Source organism: Coturnix japonica, chromosome 6 (genome assembly GCF_001577835.2).
Source record: "Coturnix japonica isolate 7356 chromosome 6, Coturnix japonica 2.1, whole genome shotgun sequence".
NCBI classification, from domain to species: Eukaryota; Metazoa; Chordata; class Aves; order Galliformes; family Phasianidae; genus Coturnix; species Coturnix japonica.
Genome location: NC_029521.1, coordinates 20,249,058 through 20,273,888, shown reverse-complemented (window position 1 = coordinate 20,273,888; position 24,831 = coordinate 20,249,058). Strand labels below are relative to the sequence as shown.

Below are 24,831 nucleotides of genomic sequence, written 5' to 3'. Positions count from 1 at the left end.
TTCACTGTGCAGGCCTGCACCTCCCCCCAGCCTTTATGTCACCCAAGGTCTTCAAAAGCAGCAGGGACAAGTGACTTACCTTTCTCCAAAGGCAGTTACTGGCTCAAGCCCCAGCACCCAGTCTTGCTGGAAAGGGGTGTCTACTTCACCTTCCACTCCTTTGATTATCAATCTCATTTTCTCCCATGCGTCTGTGCTTGTACCCCTGTACCACTGTGTGAACCCAGAAATGTCAGATCCACCTGCTAGAAAGTCACTGAGCAGGAACATATCAGACCTGGTTCTCAGTCACAGACTGAGAAAGGCCAGAGTAAAATTGTGGCTATACACTGCTGTCTTTCATTACTGGATGGCACATTCCTGAGCATCCACCAGCTGCATCTCCAAGTAAATCCATTGCAGCTCCTACTTCCCTCCCACCCCAGCAAGAGACACTGCACCTTGGGGTTTATATGGGTAGGTGAGCCCACCCAGGGCCAGATGGGGCCACTGCCAATTCAAATGAGACCACAGCAATACAGAAAAAAAGTCATGTTTAATTTATGAAATGAATAATCATTCTCAAACTTTGTTAAAATCTACACAAATAACTTATGATTGAACCAGTAAGACCAACAAGAGCCTCACAAGAGAAATGTCTTGGTCCAAGACAGGAGGCAGCCACGTCCTGAGGCAAGATAGCAGAGCTGTGGGCTGCATCTGCAGAGGGAACCTGGTACAAAGGCCTGGGAGGTGACAAAATGGAGAACAGCAGAAATGGGAGCAAATCTCTACCTCCTGCAGGAAGCACAGGGCAGAGCGCTGCTGGCTTCTACCCATTCTACTTCAGCACATCACTTCTACCTGCCCAGAGGAGCCCTAAGACTGAGGAGACACTCCCTCATTTTGAGGCCTTTGGGCACCATCTGCCCCATCTGCTCCCAGCCACAGGAAGAGTCTAAACTTCCCCCTCTCCTTAGCTCTATCACTCAGCAGCCAGGAAAAACTGACCTTCGGGGCTCTTTGAAGCACAGAAGAGGATGTTTCTCTCCTCCTGAAGTAAAATCTCAGCCCTGTTACTGCCCCACATTATGTCAAACAGGCTTCTCAGTGGAATAGAAGGCACAAAAGCATAACCTGCTGTCTCCTCCAGGCTGTGCTCTCCCCCTGCAAGAAGGGAAGGCACTGGGCTGCTTCACACAGGGTCAGTCCTGGGAGGGGCACGTTTTGTCTGCTGTGTTACAGGCTCCTTCCCTGATCTGAACCCACCAGATAATGTGGGAAGCACTGCTGTAACAGCGCTGACTACAAGGGCTGAAGGAGGGGGAAGGATGAACACCAGCAACAAGATGTCATGAGACATACAGGTTCTGAGCCCAGCACCTCCCTGCACAAGGCCACACAGGATGGAGTGTCTGCGTATCTTGTGCAGAATATTATCCCAGAAACAAGTCTAAGAGCAGATTTGGTCCAAGAACCATAGCACTGAATATGAGAAAGGTCGTACCAGCTACTGGGAAAGGCCTTCAGGATCTTCCCATCTCACCTCCTCCTGAAGTTAATTCTCCTTTGTCACCTGATCCCTGAAAACCTCTCCTTCCATTCCCAAATACCACAGGGCAGTAGAAGAAAAGCTTCCAGTTGCTCCCCATTTCCTGCTCTGCCTGAGGGGCATCACACCAGGGGTGCAACCATCTCTAGCACGTGCTGCAACCCTGCCTGGGAATTGTGCTTTCTCAGACCAGCAAGGTTGGAATGCTCTCACTGCTGTAGCCAAGTGATCTATCACAGGCCCAGTACATGCTCAACACTCCTCTGCTTTCCCTGTGGCCGCCTCCTGGGATGAGTAAACATTGGCATCACAGCACTTCACAGTTAAACTGTAAACATGGGGGCTTTCCCAGCCAGCAATCCCCTCGCTTTACCAGCAGTCCTACACCAGCCTGGAACCAGAAGCACTTCCAGGGGCACAAACATCCCTAGATCATCTTGATTTCCGGTGCTCGGCCTTGCATCAGGCCTTGGCGCTGAGCCTTCACCATCTGCAGACGCTTCCCATGCAAGCTGAACTGAGACCAAGTGAGGAGCTGCAGTAGTGCACACGTGATGGGAACAAAGACGAGGAGGTAAAAGCAGCCCTGGCGGAGAGCTGGCTCCAAGACTGCATCAGATTCCAGCTTTGGCTGGGCACTCACCACGTTGCTCAAGGGGTTACGCTGGAAGATGTCATAGCCTGAGGTAGAAGAACAGTCTGTTGAGATGGGACACTGTGACTGGGCTTGGACATGCAGAGACCAGTCACAGCTTTGTAAGTGAGAGAGCTCTGCATCCACCCAAGACACTGGAGGGCACTGAGCTCACAGGTCTGCCCACTCCTGCCACAATGCTTTCTCAAGGGCACTTACCTGTGTACACACAGAGCAGCCAGGTGCCTATCAGGGGGGCGAAGGTCTGTCCTGGCTTGGTGACCAGAGCTACCATCCCAAAGAGCAGCGCTGAAGCCGCCTGCTTTCTGCGGTTCAGTACAAGATCCTCATCCACCAGGTCAGTCACCACCAGGTTGAGCAGCTTACAGGTCCCTTCCGTGAACACCCGGTTGCTGCAGGACAACAGGCAAAGCACTGAATAGGGGCACCAAGACATTACAGGAGTGGGTGGAAGATCAGAGAAAGTGGAGAGAGAGATTAGAAAGGTTCCCTAACACTTTAAATAATGCTCTCAGAAACCCTGGTTACTGGAGAGGAACACTTCTAGCAAGAACAGCCTTGTGTGCCTTACAGTGATGACTTGGTCCTGCCACACAGAGGCCTGGGGGCTAGATACACTGGGCTGGGGCTAAGAGGCAGCTGCAACACATCCTGAGGGCAAACACTCCATGCAGGCTGCAGAAGAAAAGGGAAGCTCAGCTCAGCAGCTGACATGGGCTGCTACCAGCCCAGGCAGCCACCAGCCCTGCCAAGTCTTTGTCCTCTCACACAGCAGAGCCTGAACGCTGCTGCCTCCCTCACTGCTGCCTGCACGGCCAGCAGATTCAGCATTGATTGCTCCTGAGATGGGAGCTGTCAGATGGAGACACCAGAGCTGGAAGCCACATGGCTTCTGTGTGACCCTGCTACTCTTCCTTCTGGGACACAGGGACAAGTCGCTTCCCTTCCCAGCTGCCAGAGAGCAAGGGAAGCAAGCACCGCGTGCATACCTTGCTATGAAGATGCAGAGCAGATACACCTGATCGGGTCCTGCCAGGAGCATGACAACACTGAGAGCCAGCTTCAGGAAGAAGAGTCCTCTGACTACAGCATAAACCCCCCAGCGGCGGCAGAGGGACAGGAAGTAGAGGTTGTTGAGATGGGGTGCAATGTAGGAAACACCTGAAGAGAGACAGCAGCACAAATGCTTGAGAGAGTTCTAGTATCCACTGTCCCCCCAGGACCAATAACAATACAAAGCTTGCCGACATGGGAGGACAGGCGATGCAGAATACCCTACTCCCCCCTACCACATACACACACAAAGCAGGGGTGCTGGTAGCAGATGTGTTCAGTGGCTTTGTGGCACAGCACACACTCTTCCTACAGAGGGAGGCCTTCACCAAGCAAGAGGGAAGACTTGCCCAGTGTCACATAAGGGCTGGGATTCTGTCATGGAGCAGCAACAAGACAGGACACTGTGACCAGAGCTGACCAGTACAGTAGCCCTACAGGCTGTCTGCCACAGACCTGAAGCAGCCTGGACACATATTGTACACCACAGAGAGGGACTAAATTAGGAGCCGTGTTCCCTGCTGCACCTCCCAGCTGTATCTGCAGACATGTCATACTGAGAACGATATCTGTGTGGAGTCACAGAGTCTAGGCCAGGATGCAGCACATGCTCTCCACCAGTAGAAAAAGGCTCCAAATTAGTTTTCTTGTGCCCAGGAAAGAAGACTCAGAAGTCCCAAGAAAACTTGTGAAGTGTGTGTATGTGTGAAACTTGCAGCCCAAAGATCTGTTTGTGAGCACACCTCACTCCAGCTGAATTTTACAAAGAAAGAATCCAGAATCAGGCCAGGCCCGGACTCAGATGTTCCCTCCAGTCCCTTCTAAGACTCACCGAGGAGGAAGGATCCAGTAGATACAGAGATCTGGTCTGATAGCAGGTGCTCCAGGAACAGAGGGAAAAAGTTGCTGTTAAAGTGGCAGTGAAAAACCTGTGAAAGCAGTGCACAAACAAGTTGGTAAGCAGCAACACTAGTAAGACTGAACAGAAAAAGCTAAGAGGCCCCTAGACTCTCAAGAGATGAGTGTCTTTTGCCAAACGATCGTGCAGGATGGGCCCCAAGTACTTCAGCAAATCAAGAGCTTGGCTATGGAGGTTATAGCATGGTAGGCTTTGAGACCACAGGGCTGCCTGGGGTCAATTACCACATCCCAGCTGCTGAAGCATTCCTCACTAGCAAGCTCATAGAGCACACATGCAGCACACAGCACTGCTGGGGCAGGAAACAGCAAGGAGGTGACAACTGTGGCCACAGGGATCTGGAGGAGGAGGCAGTGCCATGGCAGGTGGGAGCAGCAGCCAGGACGGAAACAATGAGGCTACAAGGCTCAAACACAAAGATACAAACCAGCATTAAGAGCCTGAGGGGAACTGAGGGACCCCTGGGGAGACAGAGCTCTGATTTCAGCACATCAAGCTCAGGAAAGCTGAGCAGGCTGACAGCATTTAGCAGTAATAGATTAAAAGAATGAAAAACAGAAATTGCAAAAGCCAGATGGCAGGTAGATCCAGATGGATATAGTAAGAACACTGGCACGAGCCCCAGGAAAGCCAAGCCAGCAAACTGTAGTCCTGAACTCTCTCCACCACAAGCCAGGCCTGGTGCTCCTGCATCCCAGATGGGCTGTTGCAGAACTCAACCAGTCCCCTGTAACTAAGCCTGCACTGCAGAGGAGGGAGCACCACACAAATGTTCAGGAACTGTCCTCAGCTCACAAGTAGAGACTGTGGCTACCAGCTGGCTGATGGACCACAGTGTGCTTGGGTGGGAGGCTCTGGTAGCAAGCAGACATCAGAAACTCCCCTGCCCTTCCTGGGAAGCTGACATGCATGTGAATCACCCAACAGCCATAAACCGTGTTCATCCTCTGAATCCCAGCACGTCACTGCTGCACCTACCTGGATTAGGTTCATGCAGACAAACCAGAGGAAGTTGCGATGCCGAGAGAGCTGCTGGAGATACTCTGCCAGGGTGATCCTCTTCTCCTGGGGAACAGAGAGTTTCTCAATGTACAGCCTACGGGGAGAAGAGAAAGGTGAGAGAAAGTTAAAACAAACAAAACCAGAGCAGTCCACAGCAGCGAATCTTTTACAACAAGCATGGAAAAGCCTCTGCACAGACGCAAAGCTGTCCCTCCTCAGCTCTTATTCAAACCTTCCCTCTCCTTGGACCAAAACAGCAGAGTCCAGAGTGTGTTGTCCTCAACAACGTGAAGTCAACACACTAGAGATCTCCCAAACAACATTAGTTTCCTGAACCCACAATTTCTGTTGATAAAAGCATTGCACATCAGCCACAACACTCCTACTCCAGATCCTGCAGTTAGTTCACCTGGCAGGTCTCATCAGGATCTGCTGTTAGTAGAACACAGTGCTTGTAGCTTATAACAAGAGACAAGTGAGGCAGCCCAAAGAAAAGCAAAGGAGCTGAACTGGGTCATTATGCATCTAGTTTCAGCAATATAGCCCAGCCACTGACAGGCAGGCAAAGTGAGCAAGAAGGTAAGAGATCTCTGCTTGTCCTACTAAACAGGAAATGTGCATTAAAGTGGCCTCATGCTCAAGCAGGAATACTTTAATGATAAGCTGCTTCTGACATATTGCCACTCACAGGCTGCAATGGGTGCTCTAGATATTAACTCATTTCATGTTCCAAACACTGGATAGACCACACAGCAGGTCAGGGCTCTGCCTCCAGTTTGGGTTGGTGGTGTCACAAGATAGTTTTGTCCTGTTTTCAGATGGCCTTAGAAGCCAGACTGACCTCAGCCAGTGGTGATTCTGAAAACTGTGTCAACAGACAAGAACTGCAGATAATCAGTAATGGTTTGCCTTGTCCTGGATCTTTCTTCAATTTGCTACAGCACATAACAGGACTCTAAAGATGTAAGTTAAGCCTTTGTCACCTGCTGGGGAATTGATGACACGTACTCTTTTAAGGTTGATTCCTGGTCCCATTTTGCCTTCCCATCAGTCTCAAATCGCTGGCGGAGCAACTGTGTGGACAAGGTAAAGCCGAGGATAGAGCAGAAGGCCAGTACAATACAGAATATCCGAAAGGAAAAGAAGTCTTCCTTGTTCCATACTGCATATGACATGAAGACAGAGAGTGAGCCTATGGCACTGAAGAAGGAGCAGTAGAAGTTGAGGCTAGTCCTGTCTTTTGCTGAAACTGCCAAGTCCGCAAGCAAGGCGTTGTGATGGAGGTCAACCATGGTGAGAAAGCTGTCATACATGCAAAGGCAGAGAAGGAACTGCAAACCAGGGTGAGTCCAGGCAACCCAGAAAGCCAGAAAAGATATGGCAAAGAGTGGGCCATTGTGGCTTAGTGCTCTGAGCCTCTTCAGAACTACTTCTGGGGAAGAAATCTCTGCTCCTGGCCTGCAACAGAAGACAAAAAGCTTTAGGCTCCTGGACAAAACCCAGCACAATCATGCATCCTTGCTCTCTAAGGAAGTTGTCTATGAGGTCCAGACATCAATACAGCTTTTGGTCATGTAACAAGTACCCACATCAAATAACTCTCAGCTAATATGTGAATACACAAAAAAAATATGGGTGTAAGAAGGCCAGAAGCATGAAAAGAAAAAAAATCTTTGTTTTGTTGTTTGTTTTTTTCCTCTTCTAAAGTAAGGAGCTCCCTAATAACACAGCACTACGATTATTTCAACCAAAACTTAAACCACTGTCACTAGATGCAGGAAGCCACATCATGATTTTCATTAAAAGCTTGAAGTAAGCACATGAGAAATGCGAATGGTCAACAGTGGTCCATAATCCAAAGAACTTGAGAACAACTTTGAGGCAATTATAAAAAGGAAAATAATAATTATAAAAGGAAATAATTATCCTTTCCCACCACTTTGCTTATACTTTCTGTTTAGAATACAACTTACTGCTGTGTGCTAAGGAACACCCTGTCGCTCAGCCAACCAAACAGAGGGTCATTGAGGCTGTTCCAGATCAGAAACACCGTCTAGGAAAGAAACAGAACAGTGAAACAAAGCACAGAACAGCTCCTGGAAAGATGCACTTCTGTTACTGAATGGAGCAGTGCTGAGCTTGCACAGTGAATACATCACAGGATCCCCTCACACACCTTCTCTGCACTGACACCTGTCTGGGGCAATAGCCACTAACAGCAAACCCAGTGGTTTTCCATACCAGTAAAACACTCCGATGTTCCCACAGGAACAAAGTCCCCAGGTTTTCTATCCCAGCTCATTTTCTGTTTACGTAAGTGGGAAAAACTGCAAAGCCCAAATTAGCACTCAGAAGACTCCCTTGTTTCCTTTCCAAAGAAGAATGCAACCATTACGACAAATGTCCTACACGCAGCAAGGACCAGATTCAGCTTCAGAATTTCTTATTTCCAAGAGCAGGAATCCATGCAGAAGACTAACCTCTCCTATCCAAAAGGACAGTTTATCGATCTTGTAAACGGAGACAAAGGTGTCCACATAGTAGAGGAGAAATACATTGTGCAAAATGGAAACAAACAGCGACAAGGACCCGTAGATCACTGCAGTGGGCAGATGAAAGACACAAGCCAGCAGCCGCAGCCCCATGTTGATGGGGTCAGCATTCAGCTCCATGGATCACCTCCATTTCAGGTGGGATGTCTTCTCACAGCACCCGTTACATCTTTGTTGGGGCCAATCCATTGTTGCTCCTGTAAAAGAGAAAAAAAGAAATAAGTAATACAGATTCAATTTATTAAATGAACTTAGTTGAATCAAATTAACTGATAAATCTTTGCCAGCAGAGATCAGAATTAGTGTTGCTTTGAGGAGTTGTTCAGAAGTGGATTGGATGGGATTTATGAGACAGGAAGCTGTCTGCTGCACTAAAGCTGCTCCATTAAGCTGAGGCCAGGCTCCAGTACAGCTGTCTCTTTGTGAGCACACTGTCCCTGCCCTGTCCTTTATACTTTAATGTTCTTTGTTATCCAGCAGTCAGCTGATTAGTTCTTTCCATCTCTTTAAAGGGAAGGTCAGGGAAGAATCAAGCTACGTGGCCGCAAACCAAGCAGCCTTCAGAACACAGACCTTACGACTGACGTTTATGGTACCACTATAAATTTTCATCCAAATAAAAGTGATAACAGCTCTGATGTAATCTCACACATATATGCTGCTGTCCCCAGGCAGTCACAGCTGACTGCACCTGGGCTCACTCAGACAGGAGGTATTTATGGCAAGTAGCATTGCTGCTGTGTGGTATGAAGAGATATGATCAGAACTTGATGGAACGCGGCAGACATGGTGCCATTATGCAACAAGGGCTACCCAAAGTCAAGTAGCAGCTGTCCAGCACATCTTGGGACAGCCTGAATGTTGAAGCTGAAATAAAGATGCTTCAGCTAAACAGCAATATATATGGAAGCAAAGCAAGTGGAAACAGTAGTTGTGTCCTGGAAGAAGCCACTGTATGTTCACAGAGGGCTGAGGCAGGAGGGGAAGGGAAGGTAGGACTGCTCAGCCAGCACCGGCCACAGCTCATGGCCAGGAAGCCCATCCCCAAAGCAGGACATCATCTTCCCTTGACAGAGGTCCGTGCTCTTCAGGCTGAGCCCCCTTTCACACTCCAGCTGCTACAGAACAAAGGCAAAACACAGGGCATCTCTTTGGATGGATGCATTCAGTATCTGGTGAGAAGTTACAGGCTCTTAAATCAGTGTCAGTCAGCTTCCCAGCTCAGGCCATCCCAAGAAGCTCTGTTCACATGACAGGTGATAACAAAGTCATTATCTCAATGCTGCCAGAAGCAAAATAAAGGAGCTGATGACCCTTGCAAATCCCAGTGCAGTCCTCCAGAGCCACGCACCCTGTTCAGACACATCAGAGAACCACTTCACAACAGCGTATGGAACAGGAAATGATGCACCAAGTCATCCCCCTGCGCTTGCGACATCAGCCACAGCAAGCCCATGCAGAAACAGCAGAGCAAGGGAAGAGCAGCTGGGTATGAAAGCTGATGAAACTGCAGTTCCATTCAGCATTTCCCAGAAGCCGTGAGTCTGACCACTTCTAGGCAAGATTAGAAAAACAAAAGATATCTGTCTGCTCTGCTCAGCCCAAGGAATTCCTCGTAATTAGCCCAGCAGGAGCAGGCACAGCATATGTTCCCGTCAATTGCATCACTAGATTGAAACGGCGCATCGACCCTGCCAAAGCAATAGACCTCAATTGGATCCAACTGCAGAGCTCTCATGGGACTGAGCCACCACGCCATATCCCACCGCACCAAAACCCACGGCCAGATAAAAGGATGACTCCGCTCCAAAGGGCCTTCAGCCAGACAATGAACAGTTATAGGTGTAATTAAAGACAGGCGTGCTGACGAGCCGCAAATGGAAACTGCATTCTGTACGGTCATGAATTGAAAAGGAATCAAGAATTTGTGATGGATAAAGATAAACGTTAAGAAGAACAGAGCTAGGGCAGCTGATCCAACCACAAGCCCTGTGTCTCTCACCACAAACTGTCTGCAGTTGACTGGCTCAAGGGCACATCGTGCCAGCAGAGCACTGGGCACCTGCAAGAACAGGATTGAGCACAAGGCAGATAACATCATTTTGGGCTGTTTGAAACCCTGGTGCATCCAGATCCCAAGCACTGGATGCACACCTAACATGGGTTAGGTTCACACACCCCCATCTGAATGGCACTTCACCAAGCACAAGTTGCACACACCGCAGCTGCTCAAGTTTCCAGAGACACCTTGTTTTCTCATCCGTACCATACAACACCATTTAAAAAAGGTTACATCCCTCTTCCTTTCTTCCTGTTCCCCATCACTCCCCCACAGATGTGCAGCCCTGCTGACATACATAAGTGATTTCACTTTGTTGAGACAGTTATTAAAGTTTTGGGCTCTTTTTTAACTCCCTCATCTTAAAACACGCAGATGAAAAGGAACAAATTATAGTAGCTCATAAAAAAAGCAGATTTTGTTCCTACATCCAAAGCACTGTGTTATTTAAGCTCGCCACAGTGGTATTTTCATAACCTTTTTCCTTGGGACAGAGCATTAGTCACGGAGTATGTCAGAACTTTTCAGAATTAGTTTTTAAGTGAGGGGAAAAGGAACTGCAAGAGGGAATAATAACGCACAGCCATAAAGGAACAAGCTCGTAAATTAGAAAGCAACCAGCCTTTACTCCAGAACATTTCCACCTCCGCGTCTGACATCTGGCATTGCTCCGGCCAGTGACGTCTGCAGATCTTATCTTCTTTGAGGAGGATGTTTGAGCAGCATCTACCAGGAAAGCATTTGTTTGAGAGTGCTGACAGAGGGCAGCTGGAAACACATCGCACTTTGGAGCTGTCACAATCTGTTCCAGCTTCCTAGTCAGTTCACAGCTGGGTTCACAGCTGGGTTCACAACCTATTATGCCCCACAGCAACTCAGCAGCCCTCAGGCTTTAGAACAGACCAGCTCCAGTGCCTGGGCTGCACATGCCACAGCAGAAGCCACTTGTACTGAGTTGGCAGCAGAGCCACGTATGGGCATCTTGGCCCAATCCAGCCCCTGAAGCAGGGCCGGGCGATTCCTGTACACCAAAGCAGCCACCTGCAGGCCTGACCACAGCAACACGACTTTCCAGTGCATCCTCCACTATGTGAGTAATACAGGAATATCCTAAATACCTCAGTGTGACTAATACAGGAATATCCTAATATCTCAATACACCTGCCCTTGCTCCCACAGCCACTACAGTGCCTCTATACTGTGGAGTTTGGGAGGTTTATTAGCTAAAGCGCAGGGACAGCCCAGCTCTGTCGTTCCACACCCACAACACAACCAACACTCATTTTGTCAGCAGCGCTTCCAATCGTTAATGATTCATTTCCTCAGACAACCCACCGGCTCAAAGCGGGTCTCAGCGGCACAGAACCCCGTGCTCTGTAGAACCAACCTCCAGCAGCCCGGTATCAAAGGGTACAGCCATGAACGCCCCACAGACCCCACACCCTTGGGGCTGACACGGAACCTCAGCGCTATGATGAACACCACACAGCAGCAGCCATTCCCTCACAGCCCACCCCCGGCCCGGCCGCACTGCAAAGCACAGGCCGAGAATTGAGATTCGAGGCCCCAAATCTCCATTGCAAACACGGACACACATCATGGCTGCCCGGTACCGCTCCCCAACCCCCCCCCCCCCCCCCCCCCCCCCCACGGCACCTCCTACCTGCGCTCGGTACCGGCGCTGTCCCACCGAACCGCACAGCCGCGCATGCGCGCCCGGCAGCGTCCCGACCCCACCCCGACGCCATCTTGCGGCCTGGCAAACGAAGCCACCCCTCCCGCCGCCATCTTGTTCGAGGGAGGAAAGGACCTCCCGGAAGTGGTTCTGTGGCCCTTCTAGCCCGGTCACTCTGGTTGCTCTATGGTCTGCTCGGAGGGCGGCCCTTCCCATCGCTTTAGTCACCAGCTGCATTGGGGCATCTTTCAGCGCTCGTTTTACGTTACCTTGTCCGACATATAAGAAAGAAAAAGCTCAGATTGTAGTGCTTTCTCTGGAGCAAAGAGGTGTACGTGTCCTTGGCCTCTCCCTGCAGCCCATGCTGTGATCCAACACTGGACAACAACCTACTGTTTTTGTATGGTACAATTAGCAGCAGCTTCCTAACCATATTGCTTTAATAAAGTCATGGAAGCCAGGTGGTTAATTGCAGCTCTTGCAATTAGGGGGGCCATAGAGGTGCTCAGCCCAGCAGCACAGGTGGTGGTGATGGGCCCACAGGGCTGGCAGAGGTACAAACGTGAGCTGAGCCCTGCTCCTGCATTTCCTTGCTGTGAGGTTATATGCCTCATGTTGGCTTTGGCAGCTCGGTGATTCCTTTTTGCTCCCCCAGCTGGGCAGTCAGTGTGGGAGGAGTGCAGGTGTGTGCCCCAGCAAGGTGTGGTGCTGTGCCTGCGTCCTCTGCCCAGTGTGCTGCTAACAACAGGGAAGTTGCCTTCCCCAGGTCAGAGTATCCTGCTCTTCCTGGCTCTTGATTCAAGAAAAAGCATCATTTTGTCTATTTTCTCCCTTCAGGAAGTGAGTACGCTGAGAATCTCGTTTATACACTTATCTGTATGCTAAAGACTTAACTATGTTGTAATGGTGAAGCAATGCTGCTGCTATGAGCTTGCAAGTGAGCAGCTCTGAGATTTGTTTGGGTTGCTTTTCCCTTTCACCTCTATGCATCCACTGTTCTTTAACAGAGACAAATCCACATAGAGCTGGCTTGGGGTATTGGTTTATGGTACTGATCCAGCCTGTAACTTTCCAAGTACCTCCTGGTTGTGAAAGGTGCTGTTTTAAGTTATTGTAGTGATAGGATATAAGCCCCTCAGTTAAGGGAAAATGATGTAGGTCTCTTTCTGTTCTTGGAGTCAGAGTTGCATTTTCTCTTCCATTAAAAATAAAATAAATAACACTACTTAAAAATTATATTTTGGTTGTCTAGAAGCTAACAGCAGGAAGTTGAAAAGGGGATCTATATTCTATAGAATCCCAGATCTACAGAAGCTGTAGCTGTTTGTCTTAGGGGCACAATAAGAGCTGTATTCCTACAGCTAACTTTGTCTCAGAAGCTTGAACTTAAGCTAGAAACATATTGTGGGTGTCTGAAAATGCATTCCTGTAAGCAAAGTTGAGCTCAAAGATTGATATGTAGTGCAACTCTGAATTCTGGAGATAATCTGTTTCCTCCCCTGTCTGGGCACTGATGCTATGGAGGGTCCACTACAATGACTCAGTCTTTTCTTCTGTCTCAACAATGCAGCTCCTATGTAGGATGCAGGGAATGGAATGCCAAATGTAGTTAATGCATGCAGAGCTGAAGTACAAGTTGCTCGCTGTGTTGTTGGTTGTTGGCAGGGGAGATGTACTGTGAGCATGAAATCATTCTGGACTCAGGCCTTTGCAGCAAACCAGATAGCTCTCCTAAGAAGACTTACAGGGTAAAGGCTTGTAATCATGCAGCTGAGAGAGCAGGATGGTGCAAAAATACCAAAAAAAGTGTATATAGCCTATTGTTCTGCTATGCAAACTGTCTATGTACAATGAAGAGGTTTCTGTAAGTAACTGGAGCTAGGAAAGGGAGTCAAGGCTGAAGATGAAGGATTTGTTTTGGCTTGTGTAAAGTCAACAGCTGTGATCAGATAATTACAGGGGAGTCTGAAGCAACTCTTGGAGGGCAGAACCTTGCAAGGCCAACCAGACCCTATCAGTAATGCCATATAAGGCTGAGATTGCCTAGGTAACGGTATCAGGAAGAGTAGGCTTGGTTATGGATGTACCAAAACTGAGACCAATGGGAAAGGAGTGATTAGGGGTGGACTGATTGTTTAGGAAGGGACTGCTGGAAGAGCGGAGGCTTGAGCAGGGCAAAAAAGTGAGTACTGAAATGAGAGAAATAAGATCTTAAATTAGATCTTCCACATATGAATGGTGGAAGAGCCTGGGGACCCAAACCTGCTGGGGTGCTGGAGTGGCCTCCTTGGACAACCTACTGGATTCAGTCTGTCCCCAGTCAGCAAGGTTTGGTGTGGGAGAGCAGAGCAAGGGAGTTATGGTGGGAGGGAAGGGGGTGCACCTGTAATTTGGTGTCTGTAGTGTGTGGTTTGTTAAAGCTTCTAATGAAGTCTTTAGTTGTGCTCAGAATGATATAAAAAACGAAGAGTTACTAGCAGTGTGTTAATGAGGTTATTGATTCTTCAACTGACTTGTTGGAGTGAGCGATCTGTAACACCTCTTGGATCAGTTTATTGGAACTGTAATCTAAAGGGGGAGAGCTAGTTCTAGAAGGGATATCAAGGGGCTCATCCAGGATCTTGGAAGCCTGAACTAACTGATATTGAGACCTTCTATCTGAAGAGGTGTGTGGGTGAAGGAGATGGGCATCGAATTAACTTTATGCAATGAACTTTGGGAGGAGGAGGTTGTGCTTTGTGCCAGCTGCTCTTCAACATGGAGGGGACCCTTGGGACCATGAATGCAATTAAGCGTAGACTGAAGAAAACAGTGCTTGAAAGCAGCTTCTAGAAACAGGTCTGTCTCTGGAAGAGAGTTGGTGGCTTCCAGAAATGCAGGCTGAGATCCTGAGGTGTGGCACAGAGACCTGAACTCGGTGAGGAAGATGGCTCTGATGCCAAGGGTGCCTACAGGGAAAAGTGAAGCTGGTGGTGGGACTTTCAGTCAACCAGAAACTAGAACGTGGGAAAAGGAGCTGTGCAGAGGAAGGAGAAGTGGGGTGGCATGCGTGTGTGTGTGGTCAGCACTGGGAAAGCTACCCCAGAATCTATGTGGGTGGATGAATGGCAATAGTATTTAGGAGTGCTCTGGCTGTGAGTGGGGCTGACTCTAGGAGCCTTGCTGATGCTAACCCTGAAGTGTCACCTGCCCCTTCTACTGCTGTGCAGCTGTTCTGATGCTGTTATCCAGCAGCTGCAGCAAGAGGAGGAGGAGGAGTGGCTGCTCCAGCCTTCCCTTAGCCAGCAGCCTGCTGCCTTTTGACCACTATTTGGGCAGAGGTATCCAAGGGAGAGGCTCTTGCATCATCATAGTCAAGTAAAGGCTTGCTCTGCAATGCCAGGAACTTTTCCTGCTGCTTTGACCTCATCTGCCGGATCTATACTAGATTTCAGTGTTTCTGGGAATGCTGCTTTGAATAGCTGAAACAGATCTGCTTCCTCTTCAGAAAGTCTTTGCAAGGGATGACCAATATCTTCACTGCTATTGCCATGGGTGCCAGCATCAGCTGGTGCCCTCTTTGTGGTTCACTGGCACTGTCAGAGCTCAGAGGAATCTTCTGCTTTGCTGCCTGTCCTTCATACAAGGTGAAGGTGTCTGCTGCCTTCCAGCTTGGAAAATGAGATAAACAGGGGCTGCAGCAATGCCCACCTCCTGCAGCACTCCTTGAACCCAGATCCCACTAAAATATCCTGGCCAGGTCCTCAGAACAAATGTGCAAAACTACCTGAATTGGTGGGTTTCTCCTGATTCTAGTAATAATGTCACATCTAATCCTTCAAACCTTTTCCACCCTGTAGATCTACTGCTCTTTGGCTTTCATTCCAAGTACCTGTGCATCTCTGCAAAGCCCTTTGACGCCTGGTGGCTGTTCTCAGGCTGCTTTCAGTATCGATTCTCTTCCATCGCTGTCAGATACTACAAGGGGGTGTGTCAAACAGCCTCACCCCTCTGAAGTGAAGGCTGTGTTCTCCTGCTCCACCAAGTTTCCATCCAGAAATATCTTACGATAATTGGTGTGGAGAGGCACTGTGTAACAGCTGCCTGGAGGCTGATTGCTGCTACATGCACTGTGGCTTTATAGGAAATGTGTTGTGCGTATTTCAGCACACCCACGGTGATATCCAGGGTGCAAGATTGAAGCAGCAAGCTCCTCCTGAGCTGCCTGCTCGGTCTCAGCTGCTGTGCTACATCAGCTGGTGTGTCTGCCTCCACTGCTGCACTAAATGCCTTTCAAGATGCTACAAGAGTTCATCTCTTCCAGGAAGTACATCTTAATGCCTCAGGGATGATGTGAGAACCTCTTGGGAAAGTATTTACTGCCCCTTGGGGGGCTTTGCTGGGACCGTGTGGGTTTATTGTTGTCTTGGGGAGTGTAGCAAAAATCTATGATGCTGTTGGTTTTTTTTCCCCTTGGGAAAAGGGGCAAAACCTGGAAGTGCTTGCGGGATGAAGCAAGCGTGGGAATTTGTGCTCCTAGTTAAAAATTAAGACCCGGAAGAGCCAGCTTGCTCTGTACCAAGCTGTTGTGCTTTACGGGAATTCCTGTGTTGCTGCCAGGCACGTCTGGCTGAGTGGGAGCATTCCCTCTGGGAAGATATCCAAGTGTCCTGTCCTGCCAACTGGTCCTGATGATGGAGGAACCAAGTGTTGTATTGTGCTGTAAGATTTCTCTGCTTCTTCCTCTCCTCTCCCTCTCCCCCTACTGAAGAAGCACCCAAGAGTCTTATCCTGGAGTGAGATTTTCTTCAGAGACCTTGACCAGAGAGAGTGATCTTTTCTGGCAGGCAGGAGAAGGAAATGACAAGGGAAAAATAAGGAGATGCTTTGCTATAATCCTCTCTCACAAGCTATTTCTAGCTACCAGGATAAGCATGCAGTGCTGTCACCAGAGCTTTGGAGTGCAAATCTGAAACACTAAAGCTTCCTTTTTTCCCCACTTTTTTTCCTAGCAAGACCTTTGAGACTTTGCCACGTGGCAAAAATTTTGCCGAGTCTGCTCAAAAATATAGAGATTAACTGGAAATAACACAACTTCTCCATCCTCTTGGTTAGGGGAAAATATTGCTCTTACTGCGCTCATCCCTGTACCTTTGGGAGATGCTACAGGGAAGTGGTGACTGATCTGTGGTGTGGATTTATTTTTGTGAGGTGGAGAGGGGATGAAGGCAGGAAGAAAGACAGGAAGGTCTGAAAGCTGGGGGTGCTGGAACAGCAGAGAGCAAAAAGCAGCTAAGGGGAATCTCCTAATCTGCCTCGGTGAAAGCAATCTGCAGGCGTGTTATAGGCATTTCTGTGATGGTACAGTGGCACAACCTCTGTTGGTTAGTGCAGCAGTCAGGCTCACTTCTCAGTGTCTATGCAGTGTGACCTGGGTTTGACTGTGTTCCTTGGGTTTCTACAGCTCACACAGTCGTTTTCTTGTATCCCAGAATCCCGTAACAAAACAGCTCCCTGAATTAAAAGTAGCTTTAGGGGACAGCAAAATTCTACCTTAGGGAGTGTCCAGCAAAGCCAGCTCTTCTGTAGTGCTAGGAAGTAACTGCTGCTGCTACAAACACAGGCCGGGAGGGCTGCTCGGTGTTATTAGTGGTTGATTCAACACCTGCAGCAAGTAATTGTGTAACAGAGAGGTGAAACAGTTTTCTCTGCACTTGAGCTACCAAGCGTTCTGTGGCTCTGTATCACCAATGTTTTGCAATTTCTCCCTTATGGCTCTGCCTGGGTCAGCTGGCACCAAAGCAAGCTGTGCTTGGCAGACCAAGTGTTTGGGAAGCTGTGGTGGTGTGTTGGGCTCTTTGAGCTGCACCGGGAGTTGCTGGAGTCAGCTTTGGCAAAGCTGGGGACAGCCTGAAGTAGGGTGTTCTCCAAACCCAGAGTGGTTGTGTTCATCTGGCTGTGACCTTCTTGGGAACCTCCTCATTCAGCTCCAGCCAAGCGGGGCTGAAGCCTCTTCTAGCAAGGTCAAAAGGACTTTAAAGGGAAGAACCTTGTCTCTTGCTGGTATCTTTCTTACTGGTTAGATCCTTGCTGCTCCCTGCAGGTCCTGGTGTTCTGGTTTGGCCCCTGTGCCAGTGGGAAGTTGGTGAGCACTTCTGGCTGTTCCTGGTTAAGGAGCAGAGAGCAGAACCCAGCTTGCTCTTTTGTGCTCAGGAACTCCAATTGTTTTGTTTTTTAATGAGGTTCTGCAGAGTTTGACACAAAAGTGAAGGTAATAGGTAGCAGCCTGAAGGAAAACAAGGCTGATCTTTCTCCTGTCTTTTCCCTACTGCTGCTCCTGAAATGCAGGGAAGAGATGCTCATGCTGTTGGGTGCTTCCTTCCTACACTTAGTACTTTCACAGCAATGGAAGTAGAAACAGGTGAAGAGGAAGAAGAGAAGGGAGGGATGGGGCTGGACCCTTCTCTCAGGGAGTGCTACTGAAATTTGATTTTTCAGCACCTGGCTTTTGGTGCCTTCTGGCTACAGATGGCCTGGCCTTATCTCCTTGAAGTCTTACTTGCTCACCATCCCTATTGAGTGTGGGGAAAAATTCAAGCAGGCTGGCACTGCCTCTGAATGCATGTGATTTATTGCATCCTCACTCAGCTCTGTAGAGTCCAGCAGGACTCTGCTCCAGCTGTGTTCTCCCTAAGCCAGCCTCTGGAAAATGGAGCAGCACGAGGGGCAATGTGAGCAATACATACTGGTGTAATGGTGAGATGAGCCACATTTTCAGCCCCTGAGGGTGCAAGGCTGCAGACAGGTTGGAGCAGGAACAGAGCAGCATTGGGCTGCTGTAGAACAGTATTGACAGCCCCTGTGACTTGCCCAGGCAGCTTTGCAGCTACCCCTGGGGCTGAAGCACTCTCTGGGTTATGTCAGCTGTCAGCACCCTGCTCAGGGTGATCTGCTTCCAGGGATGTCTGTGGTTGGGTATGTGACTGCTGCCCTATAGCTCTCCCAGCTGCTCTTGGTCCTCATTTTGTTCTCCCTGTTCATGTTGCTTCCTTTTGTCAGCTCTCCTGTCTGACTGCACAAGTAGTGCTTCCTCCACCATCTCACATTGCACAGGCTGCCTCGGGGCAGGAGGCCCAGGAGCATGGTGCCTGCTCTCCTCCTACCAGACACCTACTGTGCTGGGTAAACCTCAGTCAAGGCAGTTTACTCTCTTAGCTAAAGTGAGAGCTGCTGGCATGTGGCAACTCTGTGGTTAAGGGTGAAGGTTCTGAGCAGTGGAGGGGAAAAAAAACCTTGTTGCTATGTGCATGGTCTCTTCCCATCTCTGGCAGCAAGCTGTTTAAAACAAACACTAACCTGAAGTATTGTATGTGTGCATTCCCTTCCTGGTTCTTGGGGGAGAGAATGAGTCATGGGAGGTCATTGCTCAATGCCCTGGGGGGTGATCTGGTCCTCTAAGGGCAGGGTGAGGACAAACTGAGCTGTGGGGTAGAGTTCCTCAGGGTAAATGCACCCTTGAACATAATAATAGCCAGTGAGACCAAAGTGAAAAGCCTCTATGTGAGGACTTGCCAGAGGAGTTGTGGATGTGGACACAGACCTACTTGTTTCTATGATAGCCTGCAGGAATGGGGAGATCCTCTCATTAATGCTAGATGTGTCTCCCTATTCAGCCTGGTTTGGGAGCCTGTAACAATGGAAAGATTTTTCTCTTCCACTCCTGTCCTCACAGCTATTGAAACTCAGCACCTGCTCTGGCCAAGTATTCCTCTTGTAAAGCCTCACGTCCTGTACCATGTACCAGCCTGGCTTTGTACCACGGGAGTACTGTCCAACCATGATCCCATCTCCTGCCTATACCTACCTACCACTGCGCACTGGGAGAGCAGAAGACCCAAGCAGCTCCACGATGTTCCCTCCCATCTACATGCACAACTTCTACAGCCGCCCCGTGACCTTTGTGTTAGACAGAAGCAGCTACCCTGACTATGTGGGGAGTCAGGTGGAGTATCACCACTTGTACAGTGCTTCCAACCCCTACTTCCATCCGTACTACACCTGGCATTTACCCCCTGTGGTCCCTGTCCCACTGTACAATCCTTATGCAAACTACAATCCCTATGCTGCCTATCAGAGGTCAGACCAGTATCGAGACACGTGGCCAGAGGGCTTCACCATGAGAGGGGAGCTTCAGTGGGGGAGGCTTGGAAAGGTGTTTGGACCAAGGAAAGACCTCCCAGAATTTGTTAAGGATGATCTCCGGAGGGTTTATGGCACCTACCCACGGACCAATGTCTCCATCACCTACCGGAAGGGGGAGTTCTTAGTCAAAGCAGACCCCAAGGTAGGAGAGCAGGAGTACACAGTGGAGAAAAATGTCATCCAGAGAGCTCTGACCCCCAGCGCCAGTGAAGCAGATGACAGCAGCGAGGACCGGAACAGGAAGAAGAAAAAAAAACAGAGACATTGATGTGATTGGTCTCACAATAAATGGATGCTCCACAGCCCCAGGGAGCCAGCTGGAAAGCAGCTCAAGCAAGGGGTGCCACTGCTCCCCTGGGCTTTTAACTCCTCTGTGTCCTCCACAAGCTTATGGCAGCTTCACCTGTTTGATGCACAATGTCTGTCCTGTGAAGAAACCACCTGGCACTTGTCTATCAGATCAGCTCTTTGGTCCTGGTTTTGGAATGGATGTTTACTTATCACTGGTTTGGTTGGGTGGCCACAGGCTGAAAGGGGATTCCCAGAAAGCAGCCCTTGGTGAGAAGACCCTCTTCCTACACTGTCCAGGGGAAGGTCCTGGGAGCTGGATCCCTCCCTGGCACTCACCTGAGGAGATCAAAACTGGATTTCCTTTAAGATGAAGGCAGTGCAAGTCTCAGAGGGGAGAGCAGTTCTCTGGCTCCGTGAAGAGTAACTGTCTGCGTATCATCACTGCTGTTTTATGGCTGTACCATTGCACTTATGTTGTGATGCCTGCACACAGCACTTTGCTGCACTCTGGCAGAAGATCTTGGTGTCCTGATCCTCTTACACTTGGTAACCTGGTGCTCATTCCCCCTGGCTGAAGTGGCTGCCTGAGGCTCTCTACTGGGTCTGGCCCAGCTCTGGCTGGGGGTGCTGCCTTGCTGCAGATAGCAGAGCCCTGTGTCCTGTGGCACCTCCACAGCTGCTGTCCTGGGTCTGAGAATGACTTGCTTGCAAACTTGTGCCTTTTAAATGATTATAAATAAACAATTCAAAAAATGAATGTAGATAGTGTTGTTTTATTTTGGTTTTTCCTGCTTTTTAGCTGTGAACAATTCTCAACCTGTTCTGGAACCTTTCTATGAATCAGGATCTTGTCCTCTGCAGTTGTCTTCCTTCAGTTGTGTGTCTCTTGCCTTGCTGGTTGGTAACTGAGCCCCACTCCCGACAGTGAGCTGCCCCAGAAATGTAGCCCTTTTCCCCCCTACAGTTTCCTTCTAACAGGCTGATTAGAGATGAGCTTCCCTGTCATAATGGAGGAAAGAAAGGAGCGCTCCATGTCAGCATGTTGATGGAGAGAGCCTGTGAGAGTGCATCTGGAGACCCTTGGTGGCTTTGAATTGCTGTAGGGAAAAAGCAAGTGGATTCTTTCTTTTTATTTAATGTAACTGTTCCATTTGTTTCTCTGAAATGGGTGAGCTCTGCTGCTCGATGAAGCGGTGGGAGCTCTGAGCCAGAAAAGCTGTCACAGAATCTTCAAATCAAGCTACTGCTGCTCCCTAGCTGTGTTGTGAGCAGCGGGCCTTGCTGAATGGGCCAGAGTTGGCTCTGCCAGTGGCTGGCAGTTGTCCCTTCACCATCTGATGGGCAGCAGTTTAAGCAGTAATCCCAAAGCCTGCACTTCTAGATCCTTATGTGGCGATGCAGGACTCAGATGTGATGCTGTGGGTTTTCTCCAGCATCACAGAGCTGGTGCAGGTGGGGCTGTGCTGTGCTAGGTGAGCTTCTGCAGCGGGTGCAGAGCAGTACATCTAAGGGACGGAATGGGGAGCAGGGGGCTTGTCTTCTAATGGTGGTCAGATGCTGCATGAGTTACCAAAACCTGCATCAGTTACCCCAAATATCACTCTCCCAGTTGTTTCTGTTGACAGTTTTGTAACATAATTTAATGGAAATTGTTTCCTGAACTTGGCCAAAGCCTCTCAGGGTCATAGTACAGATGGGTGGAAAGAGCCGGTTGTGTCCAGAAAAGCTTTCTATGGAATCATGCTGCTGAGCTGTGTGAATACTTGGCAGCAGCACTGCCTGTCTCTGCTCCCACAGCCTGGCATGCCCTGTCCTGCTGGGGACAGCCCAGGAAGCAGGCATGGCCCATAGCCTTAGCCTGGCCTGTTTGTCTTCTCTGTGTTTTATTGGGTTATGCTGCCCGGAATCTGATTTCTAGGCACACCCAGGCTGTTGTGTTGACAATGTGTATTTTTAGCACAGGCTTACAACCATCGGGAGGCAGCAACGTTTATTTCCTTAAGTTCCATTCCACTTCCAGATGGAAGAACCATTTTGTAGCAGGGTTTTTTGTCCCTTCAGGGAAACCTGCAACAAATGACCTCTGCCTCGAGCAGCTCTGACCGTGGGGCTTTCCACTGTGGTCATAACTCACCTCCATCCCTGCTGGGATCTCCGTGCATGTTCCTGCAGGCACAGCACTCAGCTCCTCTCTCTTCCTGAAGGTTTATTTGCTGCCCAACTGCAGAACTGAATCCATAGGGCATTTTTGGATGCTTTAACGCCTATGGAATTCAGTTCTCAAAGCCAAGCAGCCAGTCCTCACCGGCTTCCCATTGCCCCATGTGGCCGTTTCTCCATCTGCAAGGAGGAAAAAATAGCAAAGAGCTCACGGTGCTGATGACACAGCACAGGCAAAGAGCTGACATGGATTTTGCAGTGGGAAGCTGCTGCAAGGAGGGGGCTCTGGCACCGCTCTGCCCCAGACGCAGCACAGGGAGCTGCAACTTTATTTGGAAACCTTGCTGAAGTTGGCTGGTATTTCTTTTTTCCAGTGCTTCCCTGTCATTTGGAGCTGCTACAGAGCGTCGTGCCAGCCCTGAGCTCTGCAGTATGCTGGGAGAATTACTGCTTCTTCCAGATGTGGTGATCAGGAACAGGTGCCTTAGGACTTCTATGTACCTGCCTGCAGCTTGTGCTGGTGGGCAGTGGAGGGGAATGTGCAGGGACCTGGTGAGCAGCACCAAGCTGCTGCCGGCGGATGGGGGCAGAGCCCGTCCTCACTAAGTGACATTCGTTCTCAGCCCAACCAGGAGCTGGCTTCTGAATGCATGGGAGACACGTTTTGGCTCAGTGCGGTGCTGACGGCAGCAGCACACGGTGGTCGGGAAGGAGCGCAGCTGGGAGGGGTGCAGGCTGGAGTCGAGCCCCCAGCTCTGACAGTCCGGCTTCGGGGCAGGAAATGACACACGGCCTTGAAGCACCGGCAGAGATTTCAGCTCTGTGGTGGCTCAGCAGCCTGCGTGGGGATCTATTTAAGTCTGCCCGCAGGGAACCCGAGTTCAGCTGGGGCAGTGTGAACCCTCTGTCCTGGCAGGGTGCCTTCTGCTGCCGCTGTGTCAGTTGGAAGAGGTGGCTCAGGGCCCTGGCAGTGCTGTGTTTCAGGTTGCCTCCAGCTCTCAGCTGCTCTGAGCAGCCACTGCTCAGGGGGACTAGAAGGCAGAGGGGAGGGAAAACTAGGCTTCCACTGTGTGCTGATTTTCCAAGAGAAAGGAAGGGCTGCAGGTAGAATAGCAGGATGGAGGTCAGCTTTGACATGTCCTCCTTTGTTATACCCCAAGAGATGTCCCCATCCTTCCCTGTGCAGCCCTGGGGAGGTGATGGCCTTGGGGCCACATGGGATGCCTAGCAATGTGCTCTGCCCTGTCCTGTGCCCTGGTGTACCTGGATGAAGCAGGGCCAGCACCAGGCAACCTGATTTTGGCATCCTGACTGTGGGGCCTGGGCATCATCCAAAGTACCAGGACAGTTTGACCTGGGTGTGATGGGAAACACATGGGGGCTGAAGCACAAACAGCTCCAGCTGTGCTTCATTTTTGCTTGCGGCTATTCCTGCAAGCTGCATCCCCACAACACAGCATCCCCGAGGCACTACTGGGGGTGCAGAACTGCAGGCACCTGCGGGAGGCAGGAACTTGTCTGGCTGGTTCCTATGAGGGGCTCTGGGGAGCTGAGATGCTGGAGCATCCTATGTGCTGCCTGTGCCAGGCTCTTCTCTGAGCTCTGCCTCTCAGTATCCCATCTCCAGGCTGATAAAGAAGCAGTACCATCATGTTGGCAGTGCCAGATGACTAGTGCTGGAGATACTGATTGGAGAGGACGTTCACAGGCAGCAGTGTCATGTGGGTGTTGCACACCCTTGGCACTGGGACATCCATACAGATGGTCCTGCTTTGTCTTCTCAGGAAGTCTGCCGAAATAGTTACACGCAAACACCCCCCTCCATGGTTAAATATGTTAAATATCAGTGGGGTGGCTCTGGTTCCTCAGATTGCCCCAAGAGCTGCAGCTAGAACTGAAGCCAGGCAGGAGAAACTCCAACCTGTGGACCTGCTAACTCCTTCCCCACAGCCCATGTTGGAGCAACACCCTGACTGCAGCAAGATGCATCCTCCCTGCTCACAGCTGGACTTTGGCTCATGGGAGGGAGAGCAGGAGCAGCCCTCGCTCTGGCTCTGGCATAGCCCCCCCAACCCCCCAGCACTCAACCCCGGCACTTACCGGCAGCTCCCGGCTCTGTCTCTCTGGCATCAGGACTGCGAGCCGTGCGGCGGAGGCACCGTTAAATACTGCAGCCGACTTACTCACTTCTCTTCCTGGACGGCAGCGTGCGGGGTTCCCACCCACTTCTTTCACCTTTGGTTTCCAGGATTTCTGAGAAAAGGGGAAGCCGTGGGAGGCAGAGACCGGCATCCCCGTGCCAGGGAGGCAGCTGCGGGGACATGCGATATCCAGGAAGCTCTGACACCCGGGAAATGGGCAGATGTGGGAACAGGGGCTGCTCCCTCGGGCACGGCCATGAGCCCCCAGTGCTGCAGGGCGGGGGGGCCTCTCCTACCCCACCATTGTTCTGCTCAGACTCGATGTCAGGTCCCCCGGGGTTCCCTTTGGGTTGGAAGTGAGAGCAGGGTGCTGGCAGGGGCTGCAGCACTGAGCCAACGCTCCCTGTCCTCCTACAGCAACAGGCAAATACATCAATACGGGAAAAGATTACACGGGTGGGAGGCAGCACCGGTGCTCCTTGCTGGCTGGGCTGTGAGTGCCTGTGTGCTCTGCTGACATCTGCCAAGTGTTTGTGCCTTTGGGGGCCGTGTGTGTTTCAGGGCCGGAAGCACCCGGAAGGCTGCAGGGCTGAGATTACCGAGCTGCTGGCG

At 50.2% G+C, this 24,831-nt stretch overlaps 2 protein-coding genes across 9 annotated transcripts; one reads left to right on the top strand and one right to left on the bottom strand.

The window, feature by feature from the left end:
• Positions 1-516: 516 nt before the first annotated feature.
• MFSD13A (major facilitator superfamily domain containing 13A) lies at positions 517-11,561 on the bottom strand. Of its 5 annotated transcripts, XM_015866975.2 has the most exons (10): positions 11,435-11,516; positions 10,394-10,497; positions 7,641-7,909; positions 7,134-7,213; positions 6,169-6,618; positions 5,137-5,254; positions 4,072-4,168; positions 3,176-3,347; positions 2,385-2,578; positions 1,959-2,212 (listed from the first exon to the last, which is right to left on the bottom strand). In XM_015866975.2, the coding sequence occupies exons 3-10, from the start codon at positions 7,830-7,832 to the stop codon at positions 1,959-1,961; spliced, it is 1,557 nt and encodes a 518-aa protein (XP_015722461.1). In that variant the 5' UTR covers positions 7,833-7,909; positions 10,394-10,497; positions 11,435-11,516. The 5 variants fall into 5 exon arrangements, with proteins under 5 accessions (XP_015722459.1, XP_015722465.1, XP_015722461.1 ...); XM_015866974.2 differs by lacking the exon at positions 10,394-10,497 and having other exon boundaries at positions 11,435-11,561; XM_015866976.2 differs by lacking the exons at positions 10,394-10,497; positions 11,435-11,516 and adding an exon at positions 7,983-8,598.
• Positions 11,562-11,983: 422 nt separating this feature from the next.
• On the top strand, positions 11,984-20,675 carry C6H10orf95 (chromosome 6 C10orf95 homolog). 4 transcript variants are annotated; one of them, XM_015866984.2, is made up of 2 exons: positions 11,984-12,286; positions 19,158-20,675. In XM_015866984.2, exon 2 carries the CDS (start codon positions 19,221-19,223, stop codon positions 19,893-19,895), a length of 675 nt encoding a protein of 224 aa, XP_015722470.1. In that variant the 5' UTR covers positions 11,984-12,286; positions 19,158-19,220; the 3' UTR covers positions 19,896-20,675. The 4 variants fall into 4 exon arrangements, with proteins under 4 accessions (XP_015722470.1, XP_015722469.1, XP_015722472.1 ...); XM_015866983.2 differs by lacking the exon at positions 11,984-12,286 and adding an exon at positions 12,842-13,628; XM_015866986.2 differs by lacking the exon at positions 11,984-12,286 and adding an exon at positions 13,660-13,774.
• The last annotated feature ends 4,156 nt before the right edge of the window (positions 20,676-24,831 follow it).

Excerpts from the sequence above, each read along its gene's own strand:
- MFSD13A (XM_015866974.2), bottom strand. The coding sequence starts at position 7,832 with ATGGAGCTGAATGCTGACCCCATCAACATGGGGCTGCGGCTGCTGGCT. Across the intron at positions 5,255-6,168 it reads CAGGAATCAACCTTAAAAGA|GCTGTACATTGAGAAACTCT; the intron begins GTACGTGTCATC and ends TTCTCCCCGTAG. Across the intron at positions 2,213-2,384 it reads GCTGCTCTGTGTGTACACAG|GCTATGACATCTTCCAGCGT; the intron begins GTAAGTGCCCTT and ends CTTCTACCTCAG.
- C6H10orf95 (XM_015866984.2), top strand. The coding sequence starts at position 19,221 with ATGTACCAGCCTGGCTTTGTACCACGGGAGTACTGTCCAACCATGATC.